This window comes from Taeniopygia guttata, chromosome 9 (genome assembly GCF_048771995.1).
Source record: "Taeniopygia guttata chromosome 9, bTaeGut7.mat, whole genome shotgun sequence".
NCBI classification, from domain to species: domain Eukaryota; kingdom Metazoa; phylum Chordata; class Aves; order Passeriformes; family Estrildidae; genus Taeniopygia; species Taeniopygia guttata.
The window spans coordinates 21,476,038-21,490,690 of record NC_133034.1 but is presented as its reverse complement, the minus strand read 5'-3'; the positions used below and the strand labels follow the sequence as shown (position 1 = coordinate 21,490,690).

The 14,653-nt window shown below is 42.4% G+C and overlaps 1 protein-coding gene across 2 annotated transcripts in view; it reads left to right on the top strand.

Annotated features, from left to right (window-relative positions):
• FNDC3B (fibronectin type III domain containing 3B) overlaps nt 1–5,954 on the top strand; it is a 187,165-nt gene extending 181,211 nt beyond the window's left edge. For both annotated transcript variants that reach the window (XM_072933671.1, XM_030279927.4), the window contains one exon: nt 2,400–5,954. In XM_072933671.1, the coding sequence (XP_072789772.1) occupies nt 2,400–2,711 (312 nt within the window). In that variant the 3' untranslated portion in view covers nt 2,712–5,954. The remainder of the gene's footprint in view (nt 1–2,399) is intronic.
• Nucleotides 5,955–14,653: the final 8,699 nt, after the last annotated feature.

Here is a 14,653-nt window from a genome sequence, read left to right as displayed (position 1 = left end):
TTATAAAGTTTAGATTGTAATTTTTTTAAATTAAATCTCATTATTTGGATTTTATTGGGTTTTTTATTTTGGTTCAGAAGTGATTGTATTGGTTGCAAAGGTTTATTTGTGGCAAAGGCACATAGAGCTTTTCTGGCTGTATGCTTTGAAATTAAATTATTAATTTCAGCAGCACCAGAAAGCAAATATTGCTGACAGTGATTTTGTCAGGACTTTGAGTTGCCCTGACTCAGAATCTAAAGAAATGGGAGTTTGGTGGAAGAATCCTGCCTGTCCTATGGGACAACAGAGGTGCCCACAGCAGGTGGGTGTTAGAAATGGAATTGCCATTGGAGAAGAGTGGCAGGGTGTTCTTGGGATGGGAGCTGCTGTGCAAACAGATATTTCAACCCTCACATCACTTCTGTGGGCTGCTACAGCACTTTCAGTTTTGTTTTCCCTGCAATTACTGTAACCCAGTGACTCACTCCTCATTGGCTTTGGGAAGACAAACAGGCAGCTGTGCATGGCTGTGGCCAGTCACAGGGGTTTGAGGGATGAATTTGTTGTATTCCTATCACTTGACCTGGAGGGAACTTCCTGCAAATGCTGAGCAGTACTTGAGCAAGGAAGCGTTTATTTAAATGTTGTTTCTTGATCTGTGCCTGAGGTGCAAGAATCATGAGCCAGTTAGAGCACTTAGTCTGGAAACCCAGACTCGCCATCGTTCAAACTACATTTGGAAAAGCTGTGAAAGCTGAAAGGGCAAGGAGAAGACAAATGAAAGAAGAACCTTAATCTTTTTGTCACAGACCTTCTCAAAAAATCAGCAACTTGCTTTTTAACCGAGGAATGAGTCTCAGGGACAAGCAGGGCAGGAAAGCTGGGGAGCTGAGTTCTTTAAGTGGTCTTTAGTTGAGCAGGTTTCTTCTCTTTCCTCCTCATTTCTTACTCCAGAGTAACACACAGGAAATCCTCTATGGGCTTGGCACCAGTTTCTCACTTATTCCCTTTTCTAAGATGAGTTCTTGCCTCTGGGAAGACAGAGATGCTCTCAGGCTTTTGCTCCCACAGCCAAGAGACAGGAAATGGTAAATGAGCAGAGGAAGAAGTATCTGAAATTCAGGATGGTTTTTTTTCCCAGCAGACATGACTTTTTTTGTTTCATAAAATACCAGGCTCAACAACTCTCCATTATATAAATTATGTGTTTTCAGAGTTTGTGAATATTTCCAGTGGTTTTTTTTCCATTTGAATCACAAAATTGTCTCAGATACTCAGTTTTTTCTCTCCTTTCTGATACTGTGACTTGTGCTCTGAGTCATGTGTTACCTACATTTGATTAATATAAATAGGTGATGGGTTTGGATTAGTAAACAACCAAATATAATGCAATCAAGAGGAAATTTTTCACACCCTAATAATACTTTATTATTTTCACAATTCTCAAAGTACAATTTCTGGCAAGATTGCTGTTTCTTGAGAGAAATATGAGGGGGAAATACATTAAAATTAAATTTGTAAGCAATTTTACCACTACACATTGAATGACTTCCAATAACCTTGTTTGCAGGTTTTCTTCCTTTTGGGGCCAGACAGGGTGATTATGTCCTAGACATGTTTTAGGTGTACAGTCACACTTTCAGAGTGCAGAAGTACCTTTGTAGCCTTTATCATGCCCACAGATTAGTGTGTGCTATCATTGCTGCACTGAGTGATGTGTTTGTTGTCTGTCCCTGTGTGCACTTTGTTGAGACTTGAGAAATCCTCCACTTGCCTCTGTTTTTCCAAAATCTGTGTTGACCCAGTGAGCTCCTTCCTTTGAGAAGCATTTCCTTAGAGACTTGACTTGGTGCCTGGAGTGACTGCCTGTAACAGAGGCTGGACAGAGTAGAGAATAAAGCAGGTATTTATTAAAAGCCTTCAGCAGATACACCTTGGGTAATGCAAAAACCCTGCAGAGGCTACACCCAAGATGGACAATGGTCACGAGTTTCTCAGACAGATGTAAGTTTGGGCTAATTGCATATCAGTGACTAATTGTCCAATTACACCTTCAGGTAAGTAAGAAAGTAAGAAAGGTGCCTTTCTCCGGTTGACTTCCCCAAAAGTCATTTTTGTTCATACTTTTCAGGGGCTGAGGCCGCGAGGGTGACCTTGGTTCTCAGGCTTGGGAGGATTGTTTTGTCTGCCTGTTTTCCGTCTGTCCGTTTTGTCTCTCTGTGGAGAGAGCTTACTAAAACTCTGTGAAGTTCAGAGTTACTGATGCAGGAATCATATTAATTAGTACAGGATCTGTAAAACTTAAAACATTAACAGGGCTGAGACTGGACTCGCGCGGCGCAGCCCTCACGAGCCGTCGCGCCGCCGTGGAAGCGGGATGAGCTTTGTCTGACCGCGCTGCCTGCTTTGTTTTTAAGGTCTACAAGGGAGAAGAAACCACATTCCACATCTCAGGCCTTCAGGTGAACACGGACTATCGGTTCCGCGTCTGCGCCTGCCGCCGGTGCCTGGAGCCCTGGCAGGAGCTGAGCGGCCCCTTCAGCCCCTCGGTGGCCTTCGCGCTGCAGCGCGGCGCCCTGGCGCTGCCGGGCGAGCCGGGCGGCGCCGACCACGCCAAGGCCAAGGCCGCGGTGCCCACGGACGAACAGTTCGCGGCCCTCATCGTGCTCGGCTTCGCCAGCCTCTCCGTCATCTTCGCCTGTATATTACAGTACTTCTTTATGAAGTAGACAATTCAACCGGAGTTTAAAGTACAGATTTAACTAATGCTACGCATTATAATCCACACATTTATTCAGATATTCCTCCTTTTCTTGGTTTTTTCCTCCCGTTTTTTTTTTTCGTTGTTGTTGCTGTTTTGAAGCCCTTCATTCTACCATGCGTTTTTATATACTGCTCTTGTTTTTACAGTTAAAGATAAATCAGTGTTTTGATGCACCTTTTTGAAATTCAGAACTAGGAAGTGGTCAAACTGGAGAAACAAGCAAACCAGATACCAAAAGCAAGATTTAATTTTTTTTTTTGCTTCACGATTTCAAAATTGTCAACAATTTGCCTTTTCAATGTTGGTTTTGGCTTTTTTCACTGAAGTTCATGCAGTCTCTTATTTTATCTTACTATTTAGGAAATTTTAATAATGAGTCACTTTTTTTGTCTCTTCTTTTTCCTACTAAACATTAGTCACAAGTATGTATAGTGGTAAGACTAGAATACAGTGTTAGTCAAGTACCAGTTTTTCCTTGAACAGTATTAGCAATTTTGCCTATGAATTATTCACTACATTTGCCCCAGTTTTTCAAGATAAAACCTAAGTTTTTGCTTTAACTGTTCAGTGCATTTAAATTGGAACAACATCCTGCAGTTGAAAAACTTTCTTAGTTGCCTGTTATTTTTACAGTTACAGACACTATAAACTGCCTGTATAAGAAATCAAATAACCAAACTACGTATAAATTATGAAGCATTATAGATCTCTTTTTTTTACCATTTTGATTCCTAGCAGTAATTTTAAGTAAGAGGGCATTGTGCAATAGTTAGTTATTCCCATGTTCAGCTATTTAAAGCTGCTTTAACTTGTCTGTTTGTCACTGTATGTAAGTATTCCTAATCTAATGCTAGATATTATTCTATTACATTCAGCCTGATTTATATGATTCGAGCTGGTGACAGCTTACTGCCTCTACTGAATTAGGTGAGATTTACACTCAATGGAAGCAAACTTTATTGTCAGTTGATCTTTTTTTTATTATTAATATTATTGTTATTTTTGGAGGGGTATCTATTTTATGGAGCTTTCTTGGAGGTATCAGAAATCGCATCTGTTTGTTTTAAATACCTTAGAAGGGTGTCTATGCTGTTCTTACCATGGGGCTGATTGAAATAACTTGGTACCTGGCAAAAGTGAGATGAGAGTCCTGCAGAGGAATGGTCCCTGCTCTGGTGGCAGTGTCCCCCTCCTGCCTGCCCCTTCCCAGACACATTTTAATCCATCGAGACACTAGATTTTTAACTCTTGAGTCATGGGGTTATTTATATTAAGTCAACATTGTGCAAGTACCTCAGGGACATAAATGAGCTGGAGGTGCAAATAGATTCCAAAAGGGTGCAACAGACACAGTGTATTTCCCTGCCTCTTGTTTTTGTATATTTTTGCTACTTGATTTTGCTTTTGTCCTAGCTTTTTTGTGCTCTGTCTCCATCGTCTAAGATTCAGTGTCCTGTACTAGCATAATATTCCCTTAACCAAAGTAATGGGGAAAAAAACAACATTATTTTTGTTTTTAGGTTTATTTATACTATATACTGCATACAGTACTTTAAATACCAATTACAGTGCAATCTTTTTATTTATTGTAAAAAAATAAAAAATAAAAAGTGTACTTATGTACTAATCTAAACCCCCCTCTCCACCCTCCCCATAGCATGTTACATTTTGTCTGTTTTATACTGTTGTACTTTAGGTCAACTTTTTACCTGACAGCATTCCTAGTATTATTAATCTTCTTGCATTTTCTTGTGTTTTTGAAGATGGGAGCATCTAGTACATTAAATGCCAAAAAAAACCCCATTATCAGTGATTCAAACGTTTACATGTATCCAAAATCAAAATCATCTCTGGAAAGAAAGTGCTAAGATCAATGAATTATTCTGTGTGCCTCTCTAGATGTAGCAAATATTAGAAATGTTCTGTATTTTGTTATTGACTATAATTAGTTTGATTTAGCCTTACAAACTAATGGCATTGAGCTAAATATATATATTTTTTTGTTTTTTTGCCAAAGTCATGGCTTGTCAAATTTATTTACATCTTATTTAAATTTATTTGTGATATGAAACTCTGTGACCTTGCATCTGTATTTTGTGAGCAAAAAGTATACAGCTGTTTTCATTGGAGGGGAGAAGAGTGTATTTTTTAAAATGATGAAAAGACCGCTAGTTTGGAAAAACCCAGAAATTTGAATAGATTGCCTTTTTTTATTTTTGGTATATTGTTTGAGCAGTGCTGCTATGAAATCCGAGCTTGACACCTTTTTTTTTTAAAGAAAAGAAAACAAAACTGCTTTAATAAAGAAAGGAAAAAACCCAATGTGCTCTAGATTAGCGATTTTGAAAGTTTGAAGTACGAGTGCTACTAAAAGCAGTGAGCAGACGTGGAGGGGAGAGCAGTCAGTCCCACTCAGAGCATCTCTGTCACTGCTGATCTCTTGGTCCCTTGTAACCACACCAACCAGAGCCCCCAGTCCACACCTGAGCTTTTGGGAGATCCTGCTGGAGCAGCTGGGACAGGCCCCGTGGATTTGGCATTTTCAGCCTGAGACTCCTGCCACGGTGATCTGATTGTCACCTGTGTGTCAGTGACAAAGATCACTGGTGTCACACCCTTCTCTTCTGAGGGATGCTGTCCCTGACCCACCACTGCTGATGCCTTGGCCCTTCCCAAACCTCCTCGTGCCCCTGGTCCAGCAGTGGCAGGGGTTGGATCTGACCCCAGGGCGCTCTGCTCTCAAAGAAATCACCACCAACAAAGGTAGAATGAAACACTACGTATTTAATACCCTTGAGGAAGGAGAGAGATGTTTTTATATTGTTCTGCCTTTTTCTCTATGAACTTGAAGTGTTTTCTAATCCTGTTTGTTGGCTCCAGTAGCTCAGTATTCAGTGTCACGATTGAGAAGTGCCCTAACTGAATGTGTATGAACCTTATCCTTGCACAGTTCTTTAAATTGAAAAAGAAAAATAAAATGTTTTTACCTCACTATGGGAACATACATTCCAAGCTTTTCAACTTTAAAAAAAATAATCAGAAGTTTTCTTGTATTGTAAATTTTAGACTATTTCATATGCATTATATTAAAACTGCCATATCAATTTTAATGTATAGATTTTGCAAATACTACACTATGTATGTAAGACTTAACTGTATCTGTAGTGTATATGTAATATATTTATGCCCAATAAATGTTTTAATTCTTTCTGTTTTAATTCTTTATTTTAATTGAACACAGCCCTTTGGGTTGACGTGGCCCCTTCTGGCAGGTCAGTGCTGTTGTGCATCGTGGAGCAAGGGTGGGAGCCCTGAATTTACCTCAACTCAGGATGTTTCTGGTCTGTAACTGGAGCGGTTTTTGTGGCTTTGTGACCAGTAAAGGTTATAGTGATGATATGAAAGTTAGGTGTTCTAATGACTTCTTTTAAATAGCTTGTATGATTTATATTTATAGAAACATACCCAGGTTTGTTCTCTCTTAGTAATTAAACACTTGAAATACTAGAGCTTTTAACTTACTAGTTATGTGCAGTGAATTCAATTCCTCATCATGATGAAATAATCTAGTATGTATACCTGTTTCTTGTCAAACACATTCATGTTAATTTTTTTAATGCTTTTCTCCAAGTCACTGCATAAATACAAATGTTGATTTGTTTGCTTTTTTAATTACTTCAGTTTACAACAGGAGTGGGGTTTTCCTAGGGGAATACAGTAACTTTTTTCAGTTGGTTTCTCAGCTTTTTTTTTTTTATTAGTGCTTGCCAAGACAAGCTCTTTAACAAAATCTTTTATATATGTCTATAAAATAGTAATCAGCACTTTGCCATCTGAGGAGATCTTTTATTTTCAGTGTTCCCTGGTTGATTGCCAGGGGTGTCTGCAGAGACGCTGGAGGACGGTGAGAGCCCGTTGGAGAGAAACAGGATTTAAACATTTGTTGTTGGAGTTCTGAATGTTACCTTGTGCTGTTATCACCCACAGGTTTTTGCAGAGGTGCTGGGTGCCTTTCCCACACCCAGGCTGTGCAGAGCTGGGTAAGTAGCACCAAATTTACCATGGGTTTTGTTTTGTGAGTAAGCACAGAGCAGATTCTAACCGGGCTTGGCTGATGCTGTATTTACCAGCAGCTCTTTGCCTGCTGGCAAGAGAAGTACCAACTTTGAAAAGTTCTGGAAGAGAGCAGAGGCTCGTGTTTGGGGTATTTTTGTGGTGGGGTGGTGCAGCAGCGGGCTGGGGCACGTGTCACAGTGTCAGCAGTGCCAGGTGTGCCCCAGCAGCGCGTGGTCCCCGGGCTGGCGCTGCCGTTTCTATGGCAGCAGAGATTCTCTCCTCTCAGTAATCACAGAGCTGCTCAAAAACCAACGCCTGGAATTTGTTTTGCTCCTCACTTCAGTCGCTCCTGCCAGCTCAGAGCACGTTTGGTGTGGTGCAGGAGAGCTGAGCCCCGTTGGGGTCTCTCTGAGGAGCCAGGGGGTCAAAGCCACGTGTGGCACGAGCTGAGCCACGCGCTCCCCGGAGGAGTTGGGAGCACACACGGTCTGGAGTGACATCAGTCCGTGCTGTTCACCTCCTGTGGAGCTTTTCCACAGGCTCACCTGTGTCTCTGAGTTTGAGGAGATGCTCAAATCCAACGTGCTATAAAAAAGCTGAAGGGCGGTGTGGGGGGGGTCATAGTGCCAGTGCTGTGCCAGAGGATCAAGGCTCTCCTGCCTGACCATCCCACCCTGAAGCATAGCTGAGGTATTTAAAATTCCCCTGAAAATTGAATATTTGGGCTGGAAGCAGATGATCATGAAAGCCCCTTCCAACCCAAACCATTCTGTGATTCCATTCTATGAATTTATGGCCTGTGGACATGGAGTGATTCTTCTCCAGCGTTAATGACAGCTACATCAACAGGATGGTTCTGCTAGACCTGTCTTGCAGCCAAAGGTGTCAGAGACAAGAAGAAATGTATGTGGTAATTTGAAGTATAAATTCTATTTCCTCTGCAAATGCTTTTCTAGAATTATTTCAGAGTTTATGATGAATTATCATTTATTGAAGTGGTGTAGAATTATATCCTGTCCTTAACCTGGCCTGGAGTACAGATGCAAATGTTATCTTTATTTTTCTCAGAGTGAGAACTACAAGTAAGTAGAGATGAATATGGACATTTTGTTTCACTGTTTTTATGGCTGAGCAGAAAAGCCAGCTGAGATACCCTGAAAAGGCTATTTTAAAGGTACTACATTCTGAACAATTACATCTGCTTTTGCCTTCACAATTGCTCTTACAATGCCCAGTTTCTTGGCTCAGTGAAATAAAAAGAAGCTTCACAAGATGCTTTCAAACACAGTGGATTAGCCTGGGATCTGCTGTTATATAAGCGGGATGTGCTGTTATTAGTTTGAGTAGTTACATTTTCTGCAATAATTGGTGGCATAGATGGTCTTGCATGCAATCAAAGCTATTTTTAGGTCTCCTGACATGGTTAATAAATAACTGCTTCGGTCAGTGTGCTCAGTGGATGTCATTTCTTAGTAATTTTATTAGCTCATCTCTCTCACTTTCTGACATACGAATGCTATTACTCTCTACAAATAAAATGGAGCAAACAGTAGGGATGCAGAAGTCTTGTGAGGATTAACTTATGAATAGAGTTGAAAAATTCACCCTAATCAAATGCAAATATTGTCTTTTTAAATTTCTAGCTCAAATGCTCTTTCTTTCCATAAAAATCTTGTGAGGTGGTGGGCTCAGAGGCTGTGCAGCACTGGTGATGCTGTTCTCTGGCTGCACTCAGGCAGGATGCACTTGGTCCCTGCCCATCCGTGGCTGCAGCTCATCAGGGTTTGCTGAGAAAATCAGGTCTTTGCCCCCAGCAGGGCCAAATATCCCCTGGGATGCTGCTGTGTGGAGTTTGTATGTTGGATGGAGCTCTGGGTTAGTGTTCTCTATGGCTTGTTCCTGTGCTCTCTATGGCTCTGTCCTGTGTCCTGCTTAAAGTGTCAGGTGATTGACTTCAGTGTTCTGAAACCAAAAGCATCCCAGCTGTTCAAACCTCTGGTTGTTCCCTGAGTGAGCCTTACCTGGGCAGTGATGGTGCAAGCCCCGTTCCTTGGCTCACATCAGCCTGTCTCACAGGGAGGATGCACATCTGGACACAGCCTGGGGCAGTGGCACTGCTCTGGCTGCATGGCTGAGTCCAGATTCCAGTGTGGGAAATCAGGCACAAGCCTGCAGAAAAGACTGAAAGGAAGCAGGAAAATACAGACCTCTCAAGGGTTTTGGCACCACAGCTGGTCTGAGGTGACTTCCTGTGAGGTGGTGTGGCCCTGGCACAGGTTGCCCAGGGAAGTTGAGGCTGCCCCATCCCTGGAAGTGCTCATGACCAGGTTGGGTTGGGTTCTGAGCAGCCTGGGATAGTGGAAGATGTCCCTGCCCGTGTCAGGGTGTTGGGATTAGATGGTCTTTAAGGTCTCTTCCAACCCAAACCATTCCATGACTCCACATACCAGCAATTATCCAGAGATCCTCAGGCATCTGAGGGATGAGCCCCACACCACCTCTCCTCTCCTAGAGCCAGGGTACCTGCCAAGGCACACAGGAACCCTTCTGCTGGCTGCCCACTTCCCTCCCTCCCCACAAACTAGCAATAGTTCAGTAGGTTCAAAACTCCACATTCAATCAAAACTAACTCAGGTGATTGCACCTTTCATAGCCCCATGCTGGTGCCACCAGCGTGGCATGGCAAATTTTAGAAAAATCAATCTCATTGTCACTGCTTGATAAAAATACCAAGGTGCTATTGACTGGGCAGGATGTGTACCCGTGTGTGACCATGAATCTTGGCTTCATTTTGGGAGAATTTGTAGTATGTATTGTTGCTGTCTTCTCTCAGACTGCTGCTGAAGCTGTTTAAATCCCTGCTCCTCGGAGCTCATCGCGCTGTGTCTCATTGCAGAGCGGGCTGTGGTGTCAGATTCCCTGCCTGCCCACCTTAATGAGCCATGATTTGCAGCCCCAGGTCATTAGTGAAAGGAGGCTGTGAAGGGAAGAACAATGTGGATAGAGGTTTGGAAATAGCCATGCCTTTTCTTTCACACACAGTGCTGCAATCATGTGAAAATCAATCAGAACATGAGAAAAAAGCAAAGGATCTTTTGATCCAATAGCATCAAAAATGGGGGCAAGTGCTGGGAGAACATCTCCTGAGCCCTTAGAGCAGCCTCTGAAGGGGAGAGTGGGGTACTTTACTTCTGAGAGCAATTTTGCCTTATGGATTCTCACACGTCACAGAATCATTATTTTGCTCCCAGTGAAAGAATGGGAGCAGGTGTGGAAAGCCATAAAACACCTTTATTTGGAGAAACACAAAAGTGGTTCATCTCCAAGTACAATGGGAGGAGCACCCTGTGGCTCTCTGAATGGAGTATTTGTACACAGAAATGAGAGCTGAGATTGGCAGCTGGGCACTGGGTGGTTTGGATGCTGATTTAGGAGTTAACCCCTCCCCTCCTTCTGGGGGTTGCTCCCATCCCTTTGGGTTTGCTGGGATACAACACTTGTGGGGCTCTGCTCACATTGGGTTTCCTTCTGTTTTGGTTTGAAAGCAAAACCAGTGAGAGACTCCAAGTCAGAAATGCAATTTATTAGGAAAAGAAACAAAATACATGCAATAATACAAAAGAAAAAAACAGAGTCAGAACACAGCCTGACTGACTCCTTTGGCCAGTGTGTTGGTAGCAGTCCAAATTGGAGTGGCTGATGTCCTCATGCAGTGGCAAATGTGGTTCTGTTGGGGCAGTGATCCTATAGAAGGGTGTAGTCTTCCTCTGAAGGTCCAGTGGAAAATCCCAGCTGTTCCTCTTGGAATCCTGTGGGAAGGCTGACTCTGATGTCCCCAGAAGCCAGATTATATCCAGGTAGGAATGCTTGGCTCCTCCCTCTGAGCAGAGCATCTCCCAGTGGGATGTTCTAGTTCTTATCAGCCATGCAGTGCCATTCAATAGGCCATTATCAGCAGATGTCTCCCCTCAGAGAGGTTTGGTTGTGGAAGAGATACGAAAAACTCAGAGCAGCAGCACCCTAAAACCATCAGATCCATGAGAGAGAGGGGGTTTCCTTGGGTGTTTAGGTATCTAAAAGCTGCTGATTTTAATGGGCTTATGCAAATGTAATTTGATACAAGCTTACATAACTGCTGAATATCTATCAATTCAAATTTTGACAGGAAGTGCTGGTTTTCCAGTATATTTTATTTTTGGCAAGAATTACAATAGGACATGATTTTCTGCTTGTGTGTGCCTTCATCAAAGGTACTTTTGTAAAATGAATGAAGCTTTCTGGTAAAGTCCTTTTGACCTACTTCATCACCAATTTAACTCACTGCCAAGAAAGAAAATGCAGCCAAATTGTCCTTGTTTATTTGTGGAGCTGTGATACAAAATGTAGAGGTAGAAAAGCTTTTAAAACTGGGACTGTTTAATGAATGAACTTTCAGTTATTTTCTCTATGGGCTGCTCACATTCAAGTCAGTAAGAATACAGCAAAATTTTGACTCTTACAGTCTCTATGCTTTTTGTTTTATTTTTTTTCAGTCAGAACTGGCAAGGTTTGTTCCCTCAGGGAAGAGTTTCCAGAAATGGAAAGGTTCAAGCCCTAAAAAACTCTTTCCTGCAGAGCTGCCCTGTTTCTCACACCAATGAGCAGCCCAGTGCCTGCAAGGCGCTCTTGTCTTCCCCCCACGAAAATGGACCTCAAAAACCCCCCATGAATAATGTCCAGGCCCAAAACTGGATGGGAGGCACAGCTTTGCCCTTTCATATAGGGAAGGCTTTGGGGAGAAGTTGTGAGGAACATGAGGTGCTGCAGAAGTGCCCTGGGAAGCAGAGGAGAAAGGCTTTGTCTGTGCTGAGAAATGTTTGCCAGGACATTCCAGCATCACTTTGCCAGCTCAGGTTGTTTGCCACTGCCCTCTGCACCTGCAGCATCCACTCTGTCCTGTTCTTCCTGCCAGAGACAAGGCAGGAGGAGCCTTGCCCCTTGCTGGTACCTGGGACAGATTGATGATGCCAGCCTTGGACTGACTTTACTGCTCTTAGTTGAAAAATGCTCTTCAAATATTGCTCACTTTTTTTTTCCCCAGTGAAGTTATTTCTTGGGCAGGGTCAGGGTAGATGGGGCCCTGAGCAATCTGATCTAGTGGGTGGCATCCTGCCCATGGCAGAGGGTTGGGACTAGATGGTTTTTAAGGTCCCTTTTATGTTCTGTGATTCTCTGAATAACACTCAAGACAAGCAATGCTGGATTCATCCATCAGTGTGTGTGGGGCCATGTGTATCTTTTTGGAGGCATCAGACAAAAGTTGATTTTATGATGCAAAAGTGAGGGTTATCCAGGTTTTGAGGTGTTTTTTTCCCCCTGCTTTCCATATAAAAGCAGTTCATTATGTACCAGTTTGAAGCAGCAGTATCTCAGCACGTGCTGATGTGACCCCGTTGGCTTTAGAGAATCCATATAGAAGAGTTTTGGTACTGAGGGCAGCAACACTAATGGCTGGTGTAGTGACAGCTACAGTGTGTTAAATGTTTCTGTTCCCTGCTAGAAATGAAGCATTTTCCTGCTCGTGCAAGAGTCCTACAAAAGTGGCTACTTTTCATTAATAATAATTTGTGTATTTTGCTAGATTTGTCCAAGAACTTGGAGAAACGAGTCCAACTCTTCATTCAGAAGGAAGGAAGAAGTCCTGTCCTCCCTCCCAAGGAGCAGCCAGTGCCTTTCCGACTTATGACCCCAGATCACATGTTTTAAATTTCATTCTATACACAAAATTGAGGAAATTTTACAGCGTTGGTAGAGCTAAAATTTACATTTTCTCCTGGTGAAATGTTTAGACTAAATGAAATTATTAGTATGTTTGTAGTTTGTATGCACAAATGTGTCTACACAGGGCTTTAATGTTGCTTTAATGTTTAATCAGTTACTCTGATTAAACAAAATAGCCTAAACAAGTCAGTTATACAGATTTGGGGAACAAAATTAAAATATAAATATGAGAAAAAAAAAATTAAAATCCAACTGTGTGAATCACACTGGTTCCTCCCCCACCACAGAGCCACAGGGTTATAAAGGGTCTCATCACTTTATTTCTTTTTCAGTTCACATTTAACAGCACAGACACAGCTGAGATTTGAAACACCGATGTGACGCCGGGTGTGTGTGATCGGTTTGTTTGTACAGACATTTTGTTACTGAGCTCACATCTGCACCCTCTTTCCATTGTTCCCAAATGTCTTGTTTCCCTGAGTTGCATGAATTCTGCCACCAGACCTGCTTGTCAGCCAGTGAGTGAGAGGACAGCGTGGACAGCCGGGTGCCCATGGTGAAGCAGGAGGTGATCCTGCAGTGCTGCAGTGCCTCGTGTGGGTGTTTGCACGTAAATTCTGCACTCCTGCACTGGGGAGGGGACAGGCTCAGGTGCCACCAAGGAGCAGCAACCAGCCCCTGGCCCCAGCAAGGTGATAGAAAAGAGACTGAATATACAGAAAAGGCCAATTTCTCTTGTGAGTTCAACCTGAGCAGCTGAAGGGAAGTGGCCCATCGGTGTGAGCGGGGGGTTGAAGGCAGGAGAGTTCTGCTGACACACAATTCACTAGTGAGAATTAAAATTCATCAGGGACACAGGGCTGTGGACCACTGGGGATGAACACTAGAAGCAAATGAACAGAAAGCTGCTATCACACATGCATGCTCCAAAGCTCTGTCAGCTCTGTGGGGCACAAACCCCACATGTTGGTGAGACAATACAAGCCATATTCATTAGCACAGAAGATGGAACATTTTCTGGTTTGCCTTGAAATGGCACACTTGAGGTATAAAAATCTAATTTAAGGGGTTTATGAATCAAGTATGAGAATGTGTCTGCCTGTGTCCCTTAATACAGATTTTTCTATTATTTTCTCAGGTCACGGTGGTTAAAAAATGCAAAATGTTCTCAATTCAACACTGCAGCAAACAAGCACAAATGCACACAAGGCTTTACAGGGGGATGTGGCAGTGGGACAGACTTTAAACAGAAACATGGGGGGTTTACAGGCAGGATACCTGTCCTCAGCAAGCTTTGGGGTGCAGTGGGGCACAGTTAGGGACAGGTAGCCACAAACTCATTACAAATATTGAAACAATTAAAAGCTTCCAAGTTCAAACACATCAAGTCATTCACAGTCAAACTGAACCAGAACAAGTACAGATGATTTAACTAGTAAAAAAAAAAAAAAGAGTGAGACTTTGGTAGATGGTTGCATTCCACATTTTTACAGCATCACTGCAGGCCTGAAGTCAGCATTGTCCTTGTCCCACTGATATATATTTAAAAAAAATATTTCAGTACAGTCACGTTCTAAGCCACTTCTGTGAAGGCTTTTTTTTTTTTGTTTCCTTTCTACTTGAATGTGACATGAAGGTTATTTATTTTTAGCATGTTTAAAAGTTATCCATTTTATATCTCCTTTTTTTTTTTAAGAAATAATTTTCCTCATTCAGAGAAAAACATGAGCTTACTTAAAAATTGATATTATGAAAAGTGTATCAAATTTCCTGTTTACTACTCCAAAAAAGCAATTCGCTATTCTCTCTCTAGGGTCTGATTAGATGCTAGCAAAATTCTTAGCAAAACTAAAGGTAACTCTGGAAAAATTCAGCTGGAATTGGCGCCGCTGAAGTCGTACAAACTCTCGAGTGAAGTGGGCCACGTTTGCCTGCTCAGGATGGCACAGCCTAGGTCTGGGCTAAAGTCAGCGTTAAAAAATCAAACGGGCAAAAGCAGCACAAAAATAACACCTGGAGCGTTGCCACATTCTGTGACTGCGTGTCTCTCCTCTCAGAGCCCCAAACTTCAGGTTTTTCCCTCGCATCTCT